Source organism: Ranitomeya imitator, chromosome 3 (assembly GCF_032444005.1).
Source record: "Ranitomeya imitator isolate aRanImi1 chromosome 3, aRanImi1.pri, whole genome shotgun sequence".
Classification (NCBI taxonomy): Eukaryota; Metazoa; Chordata; class Amphibia; order Anura; family Dendrobatidae; genus Ranitomeya; species Ranitomeya imitator.
In genome coordinates, this window is record NC_091284.1 from 112,133,872 (window position 1) to 112,154,347 (window position 20,476).

A 20,476-nucleotide genomic window follows, 5' to 3' on the forward strand; every position below is an offset into this window, starting at 1 on the left:
TTTCGTGTTTACACGAAGCGTAAATGCTGCGTTCTTTCTGCTGCTTTTTTTCGCTTATTTGATGCAATTTTGGGGCAGATATGAAGCAGAGTTTTTAATGCTTTGTAACAGCACAGAAAAGCTTTGATTCTGCACTTAAAAATGCAACAGCTTATTTTTTTAATGCTTTTTTTTTTTCAGAAGAAAAAATGCAGAGTTCAGAAGCATCTTTACATGCACCAAGGGTGAAGATTTCATGGAATCACATTCACTTTGCTTGGACATTTACTGTAGACCTTGTTCACATGTAGCATAAATGCTGCGTATTTATTTTTTTTGCACAGAACTTATGTTGTGTTTAACTATTCAAGCAAAGTGGATGCGATTTCATGAAAACTGCGCCCACTGTGCATCTAAAGACGCTGCTGAACTCTGCAGGTTTAGTGCTTTATTTTCTCTCATCTTCTATGTGGAGCCTTAAATAACTAATCTAAAAAACTGCAGATACCTTTTAAGTGCAGAATCAAAGCTTTTGTGTACTATGAAAAACACATTAAAAATGCGGCTTCACATCTGCACCAGAAATGCATCAAATAAGGGAGAGAAGATTGTTATTGTGTAGTTTGGTGTGGGCATCTGCAGAAAAGAAAAAACACAGTATTTCTGCACCGTGTGAACACGGCCTTACAGACACAAAAAAGCCAGATGTCATATAGTGAATGAAGGAACAAAAATTAAATCCATAGGTTCCAACTAGAGATGAGCAGGACGCACAGATGACATTGAGCTGCCCGGACTATTCAAAGACCGTGTCGGGAACGCCAGAAAGTTAGAGATTTACAGCCTCCCGTCAAGCTGTCAGGTAGCACTGACACGCACGCTGGCCCAGAGACCTGTGAACCGATCCGCTCATCTCTAGTTAGGACAATCCCGGATTTGGGTCTACGCCGTGCAGTCTCAGGCGTCTGCTGAATGTCCTTCACTACCACTGCCCCTCTGACATCTCCTCCTACCGGGGGAGAAAGAAGTGGCAGACAGGTGTGGATTGAGGTGTGGCCAGAGGCGTGGTCAAAATGTGTGGCGGCGCGCTGCATCATTTATCCCTCTTTCTGTTGTTCAAAAGTTGGAAGGTTTGACTTCACTGCCCTAGACTAAAAGGATTGTCTATTTATCCAACTATCAATCTTATGGAATGGATCCTATACCTTTACTGACCTAGACCACCATAAATGCTATCCCTTTGCTTCACAAGATCACCAGGAATGCTAACCATTTCACTGCCCTAGACCACCAGTAAAGCTATACCTTCACTGACCTAGTCCACCAAGAATGCTATCATTTCACTGCCCTAGACCACAAGGAATGCTATCATTTCACTGTCCTAGACCACCAGGAATGCTATCATTTTACTGTCCTAGACCACCAAGAATGCTATCATTTCACTGTCCTAGACCACCAAGAATGCTATCATTTCACTGTCCTAGACCACCAAGAATGCTATCATTTCACTGTCCTAGACCACCAAGAATGCTATCATTTCACTGCCCTAGACCACCAGGAATGCTATCATTTCACTGTCCTAGACCACCAGGAATGCTATCATTTCACTGCTCTAGACCACCAGGAATGCTATCATTTCACTGTCCTAGACCACCAGGAATGCTATCATTTCACTGTCCTAGACCACCAAGAATGCCATCATTTCACTGTCCTAGACCACCAAGAATGCCATCATTTCACTGCCCTAGACCACCAGGAATGCTATCATTTCACTGTCCTAGACCACTAGGAATGGTAACGTTTAACTGCCCTAGGCCACCAGAAATGCTATCATTTCAATGCCCTACACTGCCAGGAATGCTATCATTTCACTGTCCTAGACCGCCAGGAAGGCTATCATTTCACTGTCCTAGACCGCCAGGAAGGCTATCATTTCACTGTCCTAGACCACCAGGAATGTTATAATTTCACTGCCCTAGACCACTAGGAATGGTAACGTTTAACTGCCCTAGGCCACCAGGAATGCTATCGTTTCAATGCCCTACACTGCCAGGAATGCTATCATTTCACTGTCCTAGGCCACCAGGAATGTTATAATTTCACTGTCCTAGACCACCAGGAATGTTATAATTTCACTGTCCTAGGCCACCAGGAATGTTAGAATTTCACTGACCTAGGCCACGAGGAATGCTATCCCTTTACTTCCCTACACCAGCAGGATTTTACTATAAGCAACTTCACTGACCTAGACTACAAGGATTGTCTATTTATCCAACTATCCATCTTCTGGAAAAGATGCCATTTGCAGGTATGCTGGTGGATGAGGCCCCACATGATGTTTCTGCATACGACCCATCCCTTGTCTGTGTCTGCCACTGTTTCTGGCAAAAGTAAACCAGGACTACACTACTCAATATGTTATATGTAAACTTCATTTTAACAAGTAATAATAATAATATTAGTGACTTCCATCAATCAGAAACAAGTCAACGGCCGCTCAGAACATAAATGATCACATACTTGCTTAGTTACTGTATATAATAATCCTAGAAAAAAATGTCAACTGTATTATGGCTTATTTTTTGAGGGATAAGTTGTATTTGTTAGTTAGTGGCACCATATTGAAAAACATAAACTGTAAGTTATTACCTAAGTTTTATTAACTCTTTATACCGAGATATCTAGGCACCTATGCACATGTTTGGCGAATGCAGTTTAGATATAGCACTATTGAGCCTAAGTTTACTATTGTTTAATAATGGATTCCACACAATAATGAAGAACAGCTAACCCGAACAGTTATGATGCCAGTAATTCTAGCAGTTGTCATGCTTTACAACAATCAATATGTTGTGTTAGAAGGTTATGAAGTTAAGAAGCAATACAATGTTAATATAGCTTGCCTTGACAGTGTACCTGCTGTTTGAGTAGACTTTTCCTAATAGGCTGTTGTGTGTGTACGTGAGGAGTAGCATCAGTTTTCCCCTCTGCGGGCTTTCTCTAATTCCAAGTTAAGTCTCTGAGCTAGTGAGTGGAGACTATTTCATGTAATGCCTTTTCTCCCATACACAGAACATTGTTTCCCGACTCTCCTGTCTCTATGTCATACACCCTCCATAGTAGCAGCATGAAGGATATTACATATCAGTACTGAGCAATGTTGCTGTGAACCCAGTACTCAGTTTTGACAGTAAATCATTTGGACTGAAATTCAGCAAGATTAAAGTTTTGCACGGCAGTCTTCATCCAGGGTCTATTGGAGCAAGATGAACCACTTGTCAGAGTCATTAATATACTCCAGTCTTGGACTGGAGAATACTTTTACTTTAAGTATTGTGCTATAAATGACAGTGAATCTGTCGGACTGCACAAGACCACATCCTGTTACGTCAAGTTGACCCCACTTTTCAAAAAGTTTGCAATGCAGGTATAAGAACTCCTAAAGTTACAACATTGTTGCGAAACTGCACAATGAGCAGATTGTGGTGACTTTTTTTTATGCCCCTTCACTGGTGAAAAAGAACTGCCAGTTTGTCTGTGCCTCCTTCACCGTGCAGCTCCCTCCTTTCTCTATAGAATTTTATGGATATCTGAAATCTGACCCTTTAGTGAGCTGATAGTCCCAACTCTCAAGATGGAATTTAACCAGTAAACTGTGATTCAATTGTAAGTTCTAGAGACTGAGAAGTGGAAAAATGAATAAAGAGGCATTTTTCCTTATTAAGATATAGCACAACGTTTTTACACTTTACATTACTATTAATTTATAATTAGATTGTTAAAAAAAATCAGTTCCTATTTAAAAAAGAATAATCCAGATGTCTCACATCATTACTAATGGTAGAGTCCCGGTGAATCAGACGTTGCACATGACTGTCAATACTACTACCAGATGAAAGCTTAGCATAGATGGCCGAGTGAGATTCCTTTTCCCGCTGCTTGACTATCACTTCACATGCTTTCCATTCTTGCATCACTTTTTGGTACCTGGAAGCAATTGCTTCATCAACCTGTGAGTAAGAACAAAAACAATGATCATTTTCTTTTATCCAATATATGAAAAAAAAACACCACAATTGTTGCATTTGTTAGATTTTGTAATAATAATTATAATAATAATAATAATAATAATAAATGAACTATTACATGGTCACCCATTACATTTAATGGCCTGTGTATTATATTACATGGGAATTTATGGCCTGCTGCAAATGAATACTAGGGGATTTTTAGGCTGGATGCAGAGAGATCAGAGGACTAAGCTAGCATTAAATAAAGGGGGACACTTACGGCACCGCTCGCTGCATGATGTGACTATCAGTGACAGCAGGCGTAGGCTTATGGGAGTAGTACTCTGTTATCAGCCCACGTGTGTGACTGGAGATAACCTTTTTATCACCGGTCACAGCTTCTGTACATGATGTCACCTGACAGTCTGATGGGCGGTAACAATCTCAGAGCTGCCGGTGTTTCTCGTGCTGTCATGCAGATGACAGTGTGGGAAACACAGATGTTCGGGGTGCCGAACCCAAACAGTAACACAGACATCCTGGAGAAGTTCGTGTTCTGGGTCCATGCCTGAACACTAGGTGTCCGGTACGGACCCCGATCTTTACTGTTTGATGGTTTGCCCATCGCTAGTCAGCAGGTATAGAAGCAGGTTTAGCAAGGAGTGCACAGAAGGTGGAGGGCACCAAATGACAGTCTTGAATCACAACCAGAAGACCCAGGTGTGTGTCCTAATAGGCCTTAAATAGGTTAATGGAGATGATGTTACTGAACCACGCTGGGCAACTTGCAGAACATGATGTGAAGGACAAAAGAGGGCCGCAGACCCTGGGGAAGGGAGCAAATCACGGGATACCAAGGACAGCAACAGCTCAAAAGATGCCCAGAATACGTCTTTTCCTTTTCGAGTGTTTTGCCATTATTTTTCCTAGAAAACAAAATGCTAGCGGTATCTTGGAGATATCAATGGAGAGATAAAAAAAATGACAGGAAAATGACACTAAGAAAGAAGTCACAAAATTGCCAAAAAAGAAAATCTGCTAGATTCCTTAGGCATCTTTTTCTTGAAAAACACGGCTGGTTTACCCGAAGTTAAAAGACGTCGTGTCCATATACCCTCACAGGGGAAACCCTGGTGTGAGTGATATTACAGATCTGCGTACTTTTATTGGGCTGCTGTGCCTTTGTGTATACCTATTACAATCTTGGAGCTTGGAAAGGCATGTGGTCAGTGTTAGAAATGTATGGATCAACAATCCCCATGATTATGTGGTCCCAACTAATTTATTATTCCCATGCTGGGCTTTACATTATTTTTTTACATTCAGAAAACTCCGGAGTCTCATAGCATATACATGATGATAGCTTTATTGTGTATAGTTTTTGTAATTATGTTTTAGTTATTTTGCTTCCTCGTGCTAAAAAGACAATTGGAAACCCGTACTGTATACTCGTTGCATCTCCTGGGCTCTAGAGCTTAAACAGGCTTCTGCACTTATTCCTGCATTCAGCCCAACACCCATTTAATCAGTAACTCATCTATTTTGGTGAGTATGGTCATCATTGCTGCAGAATTATATACTACCACATTCTGAATCTCCTGCCTAACATCAGGGACTAAACAGAAGTGCAATTATATAGAAAGAAAAATGGAAAAATGACTTTTGATACAGAATAATACTTCATTTTTGTATTCAGTGTTTTTAGATACACCTCACTAGTTTGATCTTTTATCCTAATCTAAAAAATTTCTTAAGACGTGGAATAGTTTCATAGGTCTTGAAGGTGAAGAATATAAAATAAAATACTCACTCGGTCCATTTCTTTCTTAGTCATGCCAAACTTATAATGCCCAAGTAGAAAAGGCCAAACTTCTTTGCGAATATCATGTTCCACTCCTCCATAATACACCAGCCTCAACAGTTCCAACTCTTTGTAATTCTGTGACACAGAACAAAGCACGGCATTAGGAGTCTTCCTATCGAAACAGAAAAAGCTGCACTCATAAAGAACCATTTTTTTAAAAAAATTGGCCCTTCTTTACAAGTAACTTGCCATTATGTGCTACAGACCTACCTCTAACTTCTGATCACCTGGAGTGCCGTAATTACAAAATTGTTGTTAAAGAGGACAAGTTACTACTCCGCATTAGTAGTTGTAGGTCAAAATCAGTAGCGGGACAATCAGAGGAAAAGTATAATAGAAACACGTCACCACTTCTGCGTTGATCACCCACTCCTGGTTTTGGCTTACAGATAAAATACTGACCAAATACTGAATGTGTAAATGTGGCCTATCACTGAGAATGGAGTCTGCTGTTTGATGGTGCCCATGCAAATGAATAAGAGACTATATAAAACATGGTCAGACTAAGTTCAGTATGTCATTTTAGGTATATGCCACAGAGGAGTATAACGGCCCTACAAATCTTCATCCCTTGGACACTTTGTTCCTTCAGGTCTTGCTTGACAATAGTGAGAGAAACAAAACGATACACTCCATAACATAAAACTGAGAGGAGCGATATCCCTTACAGTCATTAACAACATTTGTGCCATCACAAATCACGAATGTGGAGTTTAATGTTTTAGGATGCCTCAGCATTCTGTTTAATAGGATGCCGGTATCGGATATAATGTAGCAAATTCATCTTGTCAGTAAGTAAGGGAGATTAAAAAAGTATAAAGCACAAAGAGGAAATTGCACAGAATGATTTATGACCTGTGTACAAATCTGAAAAAGTGGTGTTGTTGGATTTTTATCCTGGCAAAAAACAAGACTCTGAAAAAAGACAATGTAAAGTGAAAGGATTTCAAGCAAAGAATCAATAATGGTCCCCACAGATAGTGGTCCTAAGACAAGGCAGAAAAACATGTGCTGATATGGTAACACCTTTTGCAGTTTCAACTGGCCGACAGTATTGTGGAAAAGGTTATTACATCATATAACATTATTATTACATTATCATATACATGGGAGCAATATGTCTCCACCATCAGTGTCAAAGATATGTGGCCGCTATCACATGTACAACACCAGAGCAGCTCTAGTGGCTTCGTCTCCAATGATGGTGCAGGTCTAAATCAGATGGAACCGCTCTGACACTGTCCACGCAGATTGGGCATTGTAAGAATGCTGACCCTGAATGCGCGGATCTAGTGTGAGTCTCCCGACCCGAGCACAACAGCCGGTCGATCTGTGCATCACAGTCAGTATTCAGATCATGAAACACGGATCGGTGGAACTGACCTGAGGTCCCAGCCGCATTGACACTGGGCAGTGGAGTCAATGTATTTCTAATTAAAATTTTGCACACCAAAAGTACTGACATCAAAAGTTAGGTAACAGGCGGCTAATAGCAAAATAATTCTATGTAATCAAGGGACCATACACAGACTGGAGAAGGTTTAATTTTTTGACATTAGAGTCCCTGAAAAATAAGATGTGGCCCTCGGTAATCAGCTGTAATCTGTTAGTATATGCAAGTCAAGTTTCCTCTAGCACTACCAAAGGGCATTACACAGTACTGAACCAATGGGTTATCTATGTGTTGTGGCGCTACCAAAGGGCATTACACAGTACTGAACCAATGGGTTATCTATGTGTTGTGGCGCTACCAAAGGGCATTACACAGTACTGAACCAATGGGCTAGCTATGTCTTGTGGCACTACCAAAGGGCATTACACAGTACTGAACCAATGGGTTATCTATGTGTTGTGGCACTACCAAAGGGCATTACACAGTACTAAACCAATGGGTTATCTATGTGTTGTGGCACTACCAAAGGGCATTACACAGTACTGAACCAATGGGTTATCTATGTGTTGTGGCACTACCAAAGGGCATTACACAGTACTGAACCAATGGGTTATCTATGTGTTGTGGCACTACCAAAGGGCATTACACAGTACTAAACCAATGGGTTATCTATGTGTTGTGGCACTACCAAAGGGCATTACACAGTACTGAACCAATGGGTTATCTATGTGTTGTGGCACTACCAAAGGGCATTACACAGTACTGAACCAATGGGTTATCTATGTGTTGTGGCGCTACCAAAGGGCATTACACAGTACTGAACCAATGGGTTATCTATGTGTTGTGTTGCTACCAAAGGGCATTACACAGTACTGAACCAATGGGTTATCTATGTGTTGTGGCGCTACCAAAGGGCATTACACAGTACTGAACCAATGGGTTATCTATGTGTTGTGGCGCTACCAAAGGGCATTACACAGTACTGAACCAATGGGTTATCTATGTGTTGTGGCACTACCAAAGGGCATTACACAGTACTGAACCAATGGGTTATCTATATGTTGTGGCACTACCAAAGGGCATTACACAGTACTGAACCAATGGGTTATCTATGTGTTGTGGCACTACCAAAGGGCATTACACAGTACTGAACCAATGGGTTATCTATATGTTGTGGCACTACCAAAGGGCATTACACAGTACTGAACCAATGGGTTATCTATATGTTGTGGCACTACCAAAGGGCATTACACAGTACTGAACCAATGGATTATCTATATGTTGTGGCGCTACCAAAGGGCATTACACAGTACTGAAGTAATCTCACTTATCTATTTGTTGCAAGACAGGACACAAGTGACTCCTGTTGTGAATTCTGTTGTTAAGCTCCCTCCTGTGGTCATGAATGGTACTTCGGCTGGTTCTGTCCATGGGCTTCCTCTGGTGGTTGTGAGTGGGGCTGCGGCTTCTGAGGTTCCTTCCACAGGTGACGAGGTTAATTCGTTAGCTGGCTGCTCTATTTAACTCCACCTAGATCATTGCTCCATGCCACCTGTCAATGTTCCAGTATTGGTCTAGTTCGCTCCTGGATCGTTCTTGTGACCTGTCTTCCCAGCAGAAGCTAAGTTGCTGCTTGTTTTTCTCTGTTTGCTATTTTTTCTGTCCAGCTTGCTATTTTGATTTGTGTCTTGCTTGCTGGAAGCTCTGGGACGCAGAGGGAGCGCCTCCGCACCGTGAGTCGGTGCGGAGGGTCTTTTTGCGCCCTCTGCGTGGTCTTTTTGTAGTTTTTTGTGCTGACCGCAAAGTTACCTTTCCTATCCTCTATCTGTTCAGTAAGTCGGGCCTCACTTTGCTAAATCTATTTCATCTCTGTGTTTGTAATATTCATCTTAACTCACAGTCATTATATGTGGGGGGCTGCCTGTTCCTTTGGGGAATTTCTCTGAGGCAAGGTAGGCTTTATTTTTCTTTCTCTAGGGCTAGCTAGTTCCTTAGCCTGTGACGAGTTGCATAGGGAGCGTTAGGAGCAATCCACGGCTATTTCTAGTGTGTGTGATAGGATTAGGGATTGCGGTCAGCAGAGTTCCCACGTCTCAGAGCTTGTCTGTATTATTAGTAACTATTAGGTCATTCCGTGTACTCTTAACCACCAGGTCCATTATTGTCCTCACCACCAGGTCATAACAGACTCCATTCCTAGGACTACAGTCTAATAATACAGAATTCATTAAAAGGTTATTTAACTAAACTGAGCATCTCATTAAAGGGTTTGTCCGAGAATCTAATATTGATAACGCATTCTTTATTATGTGTCATTAAAATGAATTAGGATCAGCTTTTTTAACTAAGTCCAACACCAATCACGAGAAAATGAGCTCCAAAATCCCTTTATTAAATGATGCAGTTATTGCACATGCTCAGTACAGCTTAAAGGGACACTGTCACCTGAATTTGGAGGGAACAATCTTCAGCCATGGAGGCGGGGTTTTTGGGTGTTTGATTCACCCTTTCCTTACCCGTTGGCTGCAATATTGGATTGAAGTTAATTCTCTGTCCTCGGTAGTACATGCCTGCACAAGGCAATCTTGCCTTGCGCAGGCGTGTACTATGGAGGACAGAGAATGAACTTCAATCCAATATTGCAGCCAGCATGCAGCCAGCGGGTAAGGAAAGGGTGAATCAAAAGCCCGCCTCCATGGCTAAAGATTGTTCCCTCCAAATTCAGGTGACAGTGTCACTTTAAATGGTGGTCGCACATGCTCACAAGCACTCTACTCACACAGGGGAATTTGGGCCCTGACATACTTGGATCAAAGGGGCTTCAGCAGATGGTCCCAGAGTGATGATACATTTGTCATGTGTTTTGTGGATGGGTGATAAGTGTAATTTATGGAATAAACCTGTTATGCTTTGTTGTATAAAGCTGGAAACCCTGACTTATTCAAGTATTTTGACAGTGATGTTAATAACCAGGTTAAACAAATTGTGATAATGACAAGTAGACCTGGAGATCTAGTTTACCTTCATGTCCTTCTGATATTTGCTCCACACTTCTTTGGTTAAGCCACCTGATGCGTCAGTGGGTTTGTCAGGTGGAATTATTGAGTGATGGACAAGTGCCGAGAGATGGGTTCTCACAGTGGATAAATGACGGCAGTAAGCAAGCCCTGAGGAGAGGCAGCACAGGAAATAACATCATTTCATGTAACACACTAATTAATGAACGAAGCAAAAAGAATTGAAGAATTGAAAGAAGCAATTCTTACTGCTGGAATACCCCTCGCCATCCTCTCCAGTGCTGCTGCTCCAACGTACTCCTCCAGGGCTGGAACTGAGGATGTCCCAACCACTTGTCACCTGACAGCTAAGACCACTGATTGGCTGCAGTGTTCACGTGACTGACAAACAGAAAATCATCACATCAGAAGTGACGATGTTCCCACTACTAAAGACAGGTGACTGGGACATGATGTTGTCCAGTCCCAGCAGAGACCATCAGAGCGGCAGTGCTGGAGCAGTGTGGGAGTTCCAGTGATAATTCTTTCTTCTTTCTTTGTTTCTATAAGGATCCTTTAACGAGGGATCCTTGAGGAGGATAATGTTTTTTTCTCTATCACTTTCCGAACTGTTTAAAAAGTTGAAAAAAATATAACAAAAAGTAGAATTGTCTTCTAGAGCTGGGAATAAGTAGTTGGCGACATAAAACCAATTATAAACCTTTCTGAAAAAGCCACTTACCATGAAAAACAATAAGTTAACATGAATGACAGCGAAAGGGCAGAATGACTGAACTATAATGGAGTGGTCAATAATGGCAGCGTCCATGAGGCATCACATATCATATTCTAGAGCAGATTCTAATTTAATACATCTAGTACGGTTAATTTCACGAAAGGTGAGATTAATCTGAATTAGCGATTTTATCTTATACTGCTACTTCGTCCAAAAATCACAAGAATTAGTACATTTCAACCAAAATTCAGATAATATATTTTTCAGACTACAGGACGCACCTTTGAGCCAGACACACAACAGGTGGAGATTGCATACTGACCCGTAGTTTTCCTGGATGCATCTGAATTTCTTAAGTGCCCATGACTTTTAAATCTACTTGCCCATTAGTGAGGCAGCCTCTGTTATTCATGTTAGGTTGGTATCTTTTGATTCATTATTTTATATTTTTTATTTGATATTCTCTTTTTTCTACATGGTGTCTTAATGGGAATCTGTCATCTGGTAATTGCTATGCAAACTGTGAGCAGCATAATGTAGGGCCAGAGAGCCTGATTCCAGTGATATGCCACTGATAGGACTGCTGGTTGTCATTTCAATACAATCACTGTTTTCTCTGCTGCAAGTTCTCTTAATTTAGATGAATGCATAACCCACTGACACAACTGATTGGCTGCTTTTTGTGTACACTGTGCATAGACAGAAAGATACTATTCAGTGGTGAAGTCAGGGTTACACAGAGAAGGAGGACTACATGGCACAAGACACCTGGTCCTATGGGGATAATCTCCTGCTGATAAAAAACTGATTTTATTCAAACTAAAATAAGCAGCTCAGTAAGTGACACATGACTGGAATCAGCATCTCTGCCAAACACCATGCTGCATTCATATTACATAGCAAAAGCCTGCTGACAGATTCCCTATAACATTAGTCTATTACATGTTTTTTCACACATTTTATTCACTATATATTTTATGTTTAGTCACTAATTATTTACCTTATATTTATTTATTGAATTATTTCACTTGTGTCTACATATTTCAATAAATACACATTTAAATATTTATTATACACTGCTAAAAAAAAATTAACGGAACACTTAACACAATGTAACTTCAAGTCAATCACACTTCTGTGAAATTAACCTGTCTAGTTATGAAGCATCCCCGATTGTGAATCAATTTCTCCTGCTGTTGTGCAAATGGAACAGAAAATAGGTAGAAATGTTAGACAATTAGCAAGATAACCCCTATAAAGGAGCGGTTCTGCAGAGGGTGACCACAGACCATTTCTCTGCTCTCGTCCTTTTTGGCTGTTTTGGTCACTTTTGCATTTTGTCATTGCTCTCACCCCTAGAGGTACAGTAGCATGTGGCGGTGTCTACAACCCCCAGAAGTTACTCAAGTAGTGCAGCTCATCCAGGATGGCACATCAATGCGAGCTGTGGCAATAACAGTAGCTGTGTCTGTCAGCACAGTGTCTAGAGCATGGAGCATATACCAGAAGACAGGTCAGTACACCAGGAGATGTATAGGGGGGGCATAGGAGGGCAACAACCCAGCAGCAGGACTGCTACCTCCTCCATTGTGCAAAGAGGAGCAGTGCCAGAGCCCTGCAAAATTACCTCCAGTAGGCCACTAAAATTCATGTGTCTGCTCAAACTGTCAGAAACAGACTCCATGAGGGTGGGATGAGGGCTTGATGCCCACAAGTGGCTTACAGCCCAACACCATGCAGGGCGACTGGCATTTGCAGAGAACGCCAAGATTGGCAAATTTGACATTGGTGCATTTTGCTCTTCATGGATGAGAGCAGGTTCCCTGTTATGACCTGGTGGTTAAGAGGCCACACTGAAATGACCTGGTGGCTAAAACGCAACATGGAACAGCTCTGAGAAGGTGGTATCTCTACTGACCGCAGTCCCTAATCCTAACAACACAACTAGAAATAGCCGTGGGATGTTCCTGACACTCCCTAGACACCTCGTCACAGCCTAGGATATAACTACCCCTAAAGAAGGAAATAGAAAGCTATCTTGCCTCAGAGAAACCCCCAAAAGGAAAGACAGCCCCCCACAAATATTGACTGTGAAAGGAGAGGGAAATGACGAACACAGAAATGAAATTAGAATTCAGCAAAGGGGAGGCCAATACTAAACTAGATAGACAGAGAGCAAAGGAAACTGTGCGGTCAGTATTAAAAAAACTACAAAATCCACGCAGAGTTTACAAAAATGAACTCCACACCGACTCACGGTGTGGAGGGGCAAATCTGCTTTCCCAGAGCTTCCAGCTAGCCTAAATAAGACATAGTGACAAGCTGGACAAAGAGACAAAATGCAAAGCAATAGAGTCCAAACAAATGGACAAACAAACTAGCAAAACTTATCTTTTGCAGACAAGGACTGGCCATATGAGAAATCCAAGGGAAGAATCAAATCCAACCACGAACATTGACAGCAGGCATGGACTAAAGCCCAGAGCAGGTTTAAATAACAAACCCAGGCAAGGCGATTAGTGAAGGCAGCTGCTACAGCTACCTAACGGAGCAGCAGTTTCACTCGAAACCACCAGAGGGAGCCCAAGGGCAGAACTCGCAAACATACCATTAGCAACCACAGGAGGGAGCTCCAGAACGGAACTCACAACAGTTCACACGAAGCTCATGTAACGGACATGACAGAGTCTGGTCACACCATGGAGAACGTTCTGCTGCGTGCAACATCCTCCAGCATGAACGGTTTGGCAGTGGGTCAGTAATAGTGTGGGGAGGAATTTCTTTGGAAGGCCTCACAGCCCTACATGTGCTAGCCGTAGGTACCCTGACTGCCATTAGGTACCGTGATGAGATCCTCAGACCCACTGTGAGGTCATATGCAGGTGCGGTTGGCCCTCGGTTCCTTCTGATGCATGACAATGCCGGACCTCATGTGGCTGAAGTGTGTCAGCAATTCCTGCATGATGAAGGTATGGAACCTATGGACTGGCCTGCCCATTCCCCAGACCTGAATCCAATCAAGCACATCATGTCTCGTTCCATCCACCAACACCTCATTGTACTACAGACTGTCCAGGAGTTGACTAGTGCTTTAATCAAGATCAATGTCTCTGCTGGATGGCAGGCTGTATAGTCGCATCATGCAACAATGCAGCCTGCAATCTAGATGTAGCAGGGCTAGACGCATCGCGGGACAAATGGATTATTATCTTCTCAGCGGACAGGTGAGGAATATGGTTGTTTATTAATTTAATTATGTTACAGGAAACATTGGCTTCAGTAGACTGGGCGTTGACGTGAGAATAGCTTGTTTAGTTTAATTTAGATTCATTAAAGGAGTCTGTGTCATTATTTCAATTAAAGGACATTATTCTGGGTGTGTGTGGGAGTATCTTATAGATGCCTCTCCATTACTAACCTCTTAGCTTGATGTTACATGCCAATACAAAGGTGACATCAACTCCCCAACTATCACCCCACTTGCCACTGCACCAGGGCAAGTGGGAAGAGCGAGGCCAAGTGCCACTATCTGAGCTGAGAAAAAATTGCAGATGAGGGACTCATAGATTAACATTGGTCAGAGTGCAATCCGATTTTTTTATCGGATTGCAGTCGTTCGGTTTCCTCGCAGATGAGTATGAGATCTACTACAGATACTCAGATCCAGACCCGTTTCCAGACTTTTAAAAGAAATGTTCATCCTTGTTTCTCCATAACTTTTCATAGTATTTTTACCCTCTGGCAATAACGACTTTTCATCCAATGTTAAAAACTTTCATATACCTCAGAACCATTTTTCATCAATACTTTCCACCTGTCTGTATACCCCATCCTCTGAGTATAATATCACTACAGCTACAGAACATAAGTGATAACAAGTAGAAGGTCAAACGGAATAAGTTGCATTTATTAGAGTTTATATGGATGAGATAAGAGTGTATTTTCTCTAAGGACAATAGCTACAATGTTATTAAAGAACACAAGCACCTAGAGAAACAGAAATATTAACAAATGGTTTGGGAAATCAAATGAATCTAGGTTAGGATGGAATCACTGGAAGATATAGCACAAAGAAGCAAACTTTTGGGAAAAAAAGTAAGGGAAAAGGAGCCCTTAAAATATAATGATAGTGAGATTTCGATTTATCCTGATTTCTAAACCCAGGGAAAAAAAATAATTTGTTTCCATTAAAAAGAGATATATCAAGCTGGATTAAAGCGAACCTGTCAGCAGGATTTTGCTAAGTAAACTACAGGCATTGTCAGGTTGTCATTGTTAAACTGATTAAAATGATACCTGGGATGAAGAAATCCGTCTTGTGGTTCTTGTGAAATCAGTGTTAGAAGTTTACAGTTAATGAGATGCCTGTAGGCAGAATCTTATCTTCCGGCTCTAAGCCAGAGAAACCAAGGTGAGACCTGCCCACAGGACATCCTGAAGCACAAACATGTTCCTTCTCATAGAGACGGACTGCTTGTGTGTCAGGGCAGCCTGTGGGCAGGTTCCTCCTTGGTTTCTCTGGCTTAAAGCAGGAACATAAGACTCTGCAAAATTCTAACACTAATTACAAAAGAACCACAAGACAATTTATTCACCCCAGGTATTATTTTAATCAGTTTAACAGCGCCAACCTGACAGTGCCTGTAGTTTACTAAGTAAAATGCTGCTGACAGGTTCGCTTTAAGTAAAAAGCAGAATGAGATAATCATTGTTCATTAATATGATGCAGACTTAAAAAATGGATAACAGCAGAAGGTAAACTTATATAAATTGACATACTCTGCTGTATTTATCTAATAAAATAGCAAAGAAGGTGCAGGGCTGGAGAGAGGCATGATTAAAGGAATTGTCTATTTGTAGAATGTTACATTGGAAAGGTGTATGAACATGGTATGATATATGGAAGGAGTTTGGATGGTCCTCATGGAGTGTTTTTTATTTTACTCCCTAAATGGGCTAAATATATTCTAAATAAATTAGGCCCTGTAACGTAAGAAGATTGGGTGACAAGCTGAAAAAACGGACAATTTTTATATTAACAAAGAGGAGCTATGAACTGTCTGCTTATATCCTAGAGAAGTTGGTAATTTCTTGGATCCAGAAAAAAAAGGATACTCTTATGCACTTTTGGACATTGATTATGAGGTTGGAAAAACCACCTCTATGTTTATAATTGGCAACCTCAAAAATACCCGTTGCTTTAGGTGACTTTTTAGAATAAGTTCCCTTGTATGTACTTTAGGACTAAAATAATTTCTGCCCATTATATGACCTTTCTTCTGTAGTCTTCACCAGGTTTGGCCTGTGCAGTGAGGGTTCCCCTATACTTTAGGGGTCGAGGGAGACTAGCTGCAATTATATCTTCCATGCACTTTACATACAGACCTGATCTCTCGTGTCTATGTAGCACATGTTTATAAGTAGCAGCAGCATGGAGGACATTATTCAGCATTAGGCTACTTTCACACTAGCGTTTTCTGCAATCCGTCACAATGCATCGTTTTGCAGAAAAAACGCATCCTGCAAAAGTGCTTGCAGGATGCGTTTTTTCCCCATAGACTTGTATTGACGACGCATTTGCAACGGATTGCCACACGTCGCATCCGTCGAGCGACGGATGCGTCGTGCTTCTGCGGACCGTCGGGAGCAAAAAACGCTACATGTAACGTTTTTTGCTCCTGACGGACCGCTTTTTCCGACCGCGCATGCGCGGCCAGAACTCCGCCCCCACCTCCCCGCACCTTACAATGGGGCAGCGGATGCGCCAGAGAAATGCATCCGCTGCCTCCATTGTGCAATGCGCTAAACGCCAGCGTCGGAATCTCTCCCCGACGCATTGCGACGGGGAGATTCCGACGCTAGTGTGAAAGTAGCCTAACGTAGCCGTGTAGTTGTGAATTTAACTCAGGGGAGATAATTCGCTTCTTAAAAAGCTGCAGTACGAGGTCTCCGTGTGTCTCTGCCTCTCTCTGCGCCTATTTCTATCTTCACCCCCTCTCCATAGACTTCAATAAGAAGCTGTAATCTGTCACCTCAGTGAGACGGCAGTCCATCTTGTCTTGAGCAGGATGGGTTTTACCTATTGGTCAGAGTGAATGTTCAGGAAGCAGGCGGGAAAGAGAGCAAGTGGCTCATAAGTGGAGGCAAAGCATATTTCTGTGATTTTATATTACGCAGTTTCTTATATTTGCTTCTACTATTGATTCATACAAAGTTTGTTGAAACGACAGTGACCATTTCAATATGACTCTAGATAATGGATTAAATAAAATCAATGGAGATAGGAAGCAGGGAGAACATCAGATCAATGGGAAAATCATGCAAAGAAATTAACTATTATGACATATGGAGAATAAAAAAATATTTATGGAAGATGTATGCCTGTTTTTCCAGTTCTTATACTGTATGTCTTTATCACAAATGTAATTTTAGGGAACAAGATGGCTCTTTGCTGCACAAAACGCCTTTAGTATTCCGGTACAGTGTTTTATGATCATGCACTAATTGGGATAGAGTTTGGGGTAGATGTCAGTGTAACATAAAGGATGGAGGGTCAATCCCTACTGGTAATACACACAAGTAATACACAAGATACAACAGTAAAAGAGCGGCAGCATTATCCTGAAGTATAAACAGGCTCGGTCTCGTTGAATAGCGTCTGGCACACCGGGAAGGCATATTTAAGAGGATTTCTTAATAAACGGATTAGTTTAGAAAAATGAATAAAGCTTTCCATAAGCAGAGACTGGCAGCGAAAACTGCCTACCTGGGAATGGATATAGAATCATCAAAAGGAGGGAAAGAGAAGGAATTGGATTAGCGGAGATAAGTATCAGGTTTATGTGTTGAATAGAGCACAATGTAAGCGATCGGCCATAAATGACTACCTTACTGAAGGAGAAGGATGGGCGTATAGCTGGAGAAAAAATTACATCAAAAGTCTAAAATAAAAAAGCGTTGTTATTATAAGGTATTATATGGGACTAGTATTAATAGTACGTCTAGTAGGATAAACATATCCTGCAAAGTTCTCAAGATGGTGGTAATCAAACGGACGCTCCATTATCACTGGGGCAGGTTCCAGATTTGCGGTGCGGACTCCAAACTCAGCATCAGTCTGCCCAAGGCTCACTGCCGCTGCTGTCCCGGACTATCACCACACACACACGTAAGCCTCCGTCACACGTCCACAATTACACACGTAAGTGAAAAAAATTGTCATCAGTGTTTTTCATCAGTGTTTGGTCCGTGTGTTCGTTTCTACCATCGGTGTGTCAGTGTTTTTCACGGAAAGAAGAAAAAAATGACTAATTTATAAATGAAGCTTCTCCTACACTTTGCAATGTGAACTACATATCGCACCCGGATGACACCTAATGCCATCCCTGTGCTGCACGTGGGCCTCATGGACTCATAGACTTGTATTGCCACTTTTGATCTGTCCTGCTGGAAAAAAACGGACGCGTGCACAGCAGCATAGATTACAATGTGTAAGCCTTAGGCCTCATACACACATCCATGCTGCACATACGTTTTGCATCTGTTTTTTTCAAGGATACAACATGTACCCATCACAATCTATGGTGCTATTTACTAGTTGATGTTTTTTCATGGAACGTTTGTCTTTTTCCGCTAGCACAGATGACAATGGCCAATACAAGTCTAGGGGATCATGAAAAACACGTACAGCACAGGGATTGCTTCCGAATTTAACATTGTAAAGCATAGGAGAAGCTTTGTAATTTATTTGTCTCCAAAATCCATCAGTGAAAAACACTGACGACACAATGATGCTAAACACGGACACACAGATAAACACTGATGGTACAAACATACACACTGATGACACACTGATGGTAAAAACAGACACATGGATGACACACTGATGGTAAAAATGTACAAACTGATGACACACTGATGGTAAAAACGGACACATGGGTGACACACTGATGGTAAAAATGGACACATGGATGACACACTGATGGTAAAAACGGACACATGGGTGACACACTGATGGTAAAAATGGACACATGGATGACACACTGATGCTAAACACAAACACACGGATAAACACTGATGGTACAAACGCACACACTGAAGACACACTGATAGTAAAAATGTACACACTGATGACACACTGATGGTAAAAATGGACACATGGATGACACACTGATGGTAAAAATGGACACATGGATGACACACTGATGGTACAAACGGACAACACACTGATGGTACAAACATACATACTGATGCCACACTGATGGTAAAAACGTACAAACTGATGACACACTGATGGTAAAAACGGACACATTGATGACACTGATGGTAAAAACATACACACTGAAGACACACTGATAGTAAAAATGGACACACGGATGACACACTGATGTTAGAAACGGACACACGGATGACACACTGATGATAAAAACAGGCACATGGATGACACACAAAAGGTAAAAATGGAAGACACACTGATTGTAAAAATGGACACACGGATGACACACTGATGGTAAAAATGGACACACGGATGACACACTGATGCACAATACTGATGACACTGGTACCATTTTTTTCCATGTCTGTGTTTAAATACAATTTGTGAATGAGACCTGGGCATCCGTCATCTAATTAATTATTTTCTTCTCTCCAGTTACCATCGTAATAATCTTAAAACGTAATCGTCATTTTCCTTCCATAAATTAATAGTACACATAAAAATAAGCAACTTTGTAATATAACTTATCAGATAAATCCGCTTTTCTTCTCCTCCAGGACTGACTATTAATTCACACTTCCGGGGTAAAATCTGTATTCAGTGAAGACCTCTTTTCATATCAGTGAAATCGGAAATTGCAGTTAGTGCTTAAAACATTCTATGGAGAGGGAAGGGGCAGGAGGAGAAAGGAGCTACGGGCGGATACAGACATTCTGCTGCAAGTTCTCCTGAAATGACACTTTTTCTTTTTTACACTTTAAATCTATGGTTAAACAAAGTGTAACTGTTGTTTCAGAACTTGCAGCAGAATGTGTCAGCCTGTGTCTCCTCCCTCCTCCTCTCTTCATAGAACTCTATGAGCACCAACTGCCATCTCCTATCTCTGTAATGGGAAAATCTGTCTTCACCGAATACAGATTTTACCCATGAATTGACAGCGAAGAATCAGTCCTGGAGGAGAACGTTGCAGATTACTCTGATAAGATATATGACAAAGTTGCTTATTTTGATATGTACTATTGATTTATGTAATAAAAATTAAAATGACAATGACTCTTTCAGACAGGGCTGACACAGATGCACAGTGCTTGGACTTAACGGCATTGACTTCTGACAGACTCCTGTCTCAATCGGGTTGACTACTCTTTTCTTCACGGATTGTTTTACATACTTATCTTTACGTTATTGATCACTATGTGGTTAATTGGAAAATTTCATATTGCAGCAGGCAATAATATGAAGCAAACAACGAAGCAAGGTAAAACTTCATGACGAATATAAGG

At 41.4% G+C, this 20,476-nt stretch overlaps 1 protein-coding gene across 2 annotated transcripts in view; it reads right to left on the reverse strand.

The window, feature by feature from the left end:
- Positions 1-20,476, reverse strand: part of SGSM2 (small G protein signaling modulator 2) — a 464,929-nt gene that overhangs the window by 23,598 nt on the left and 420,855 nt on the right. For both annotated transcript variants that reach the window (XM_069761288.1, XM_069761289.1), the window contains 3 exons: positions 10,268-10,413; positions 5,800-5,928; positions 3,807-3,989 (listed from right to left, as the gene is read on the reverse strand). In XM_069761288.1, the coding sequence (XP_069617389.1) occupies positions 3,807-3,989; positions 5,800-5,928; positions 10,268-10,413 (458 nt within the window). The remainder of the gene's footprint in view (positions 1-3,806; positions 3,990-5,799; positions 5,929-10,267; positions 10,414-20,476) is intronic.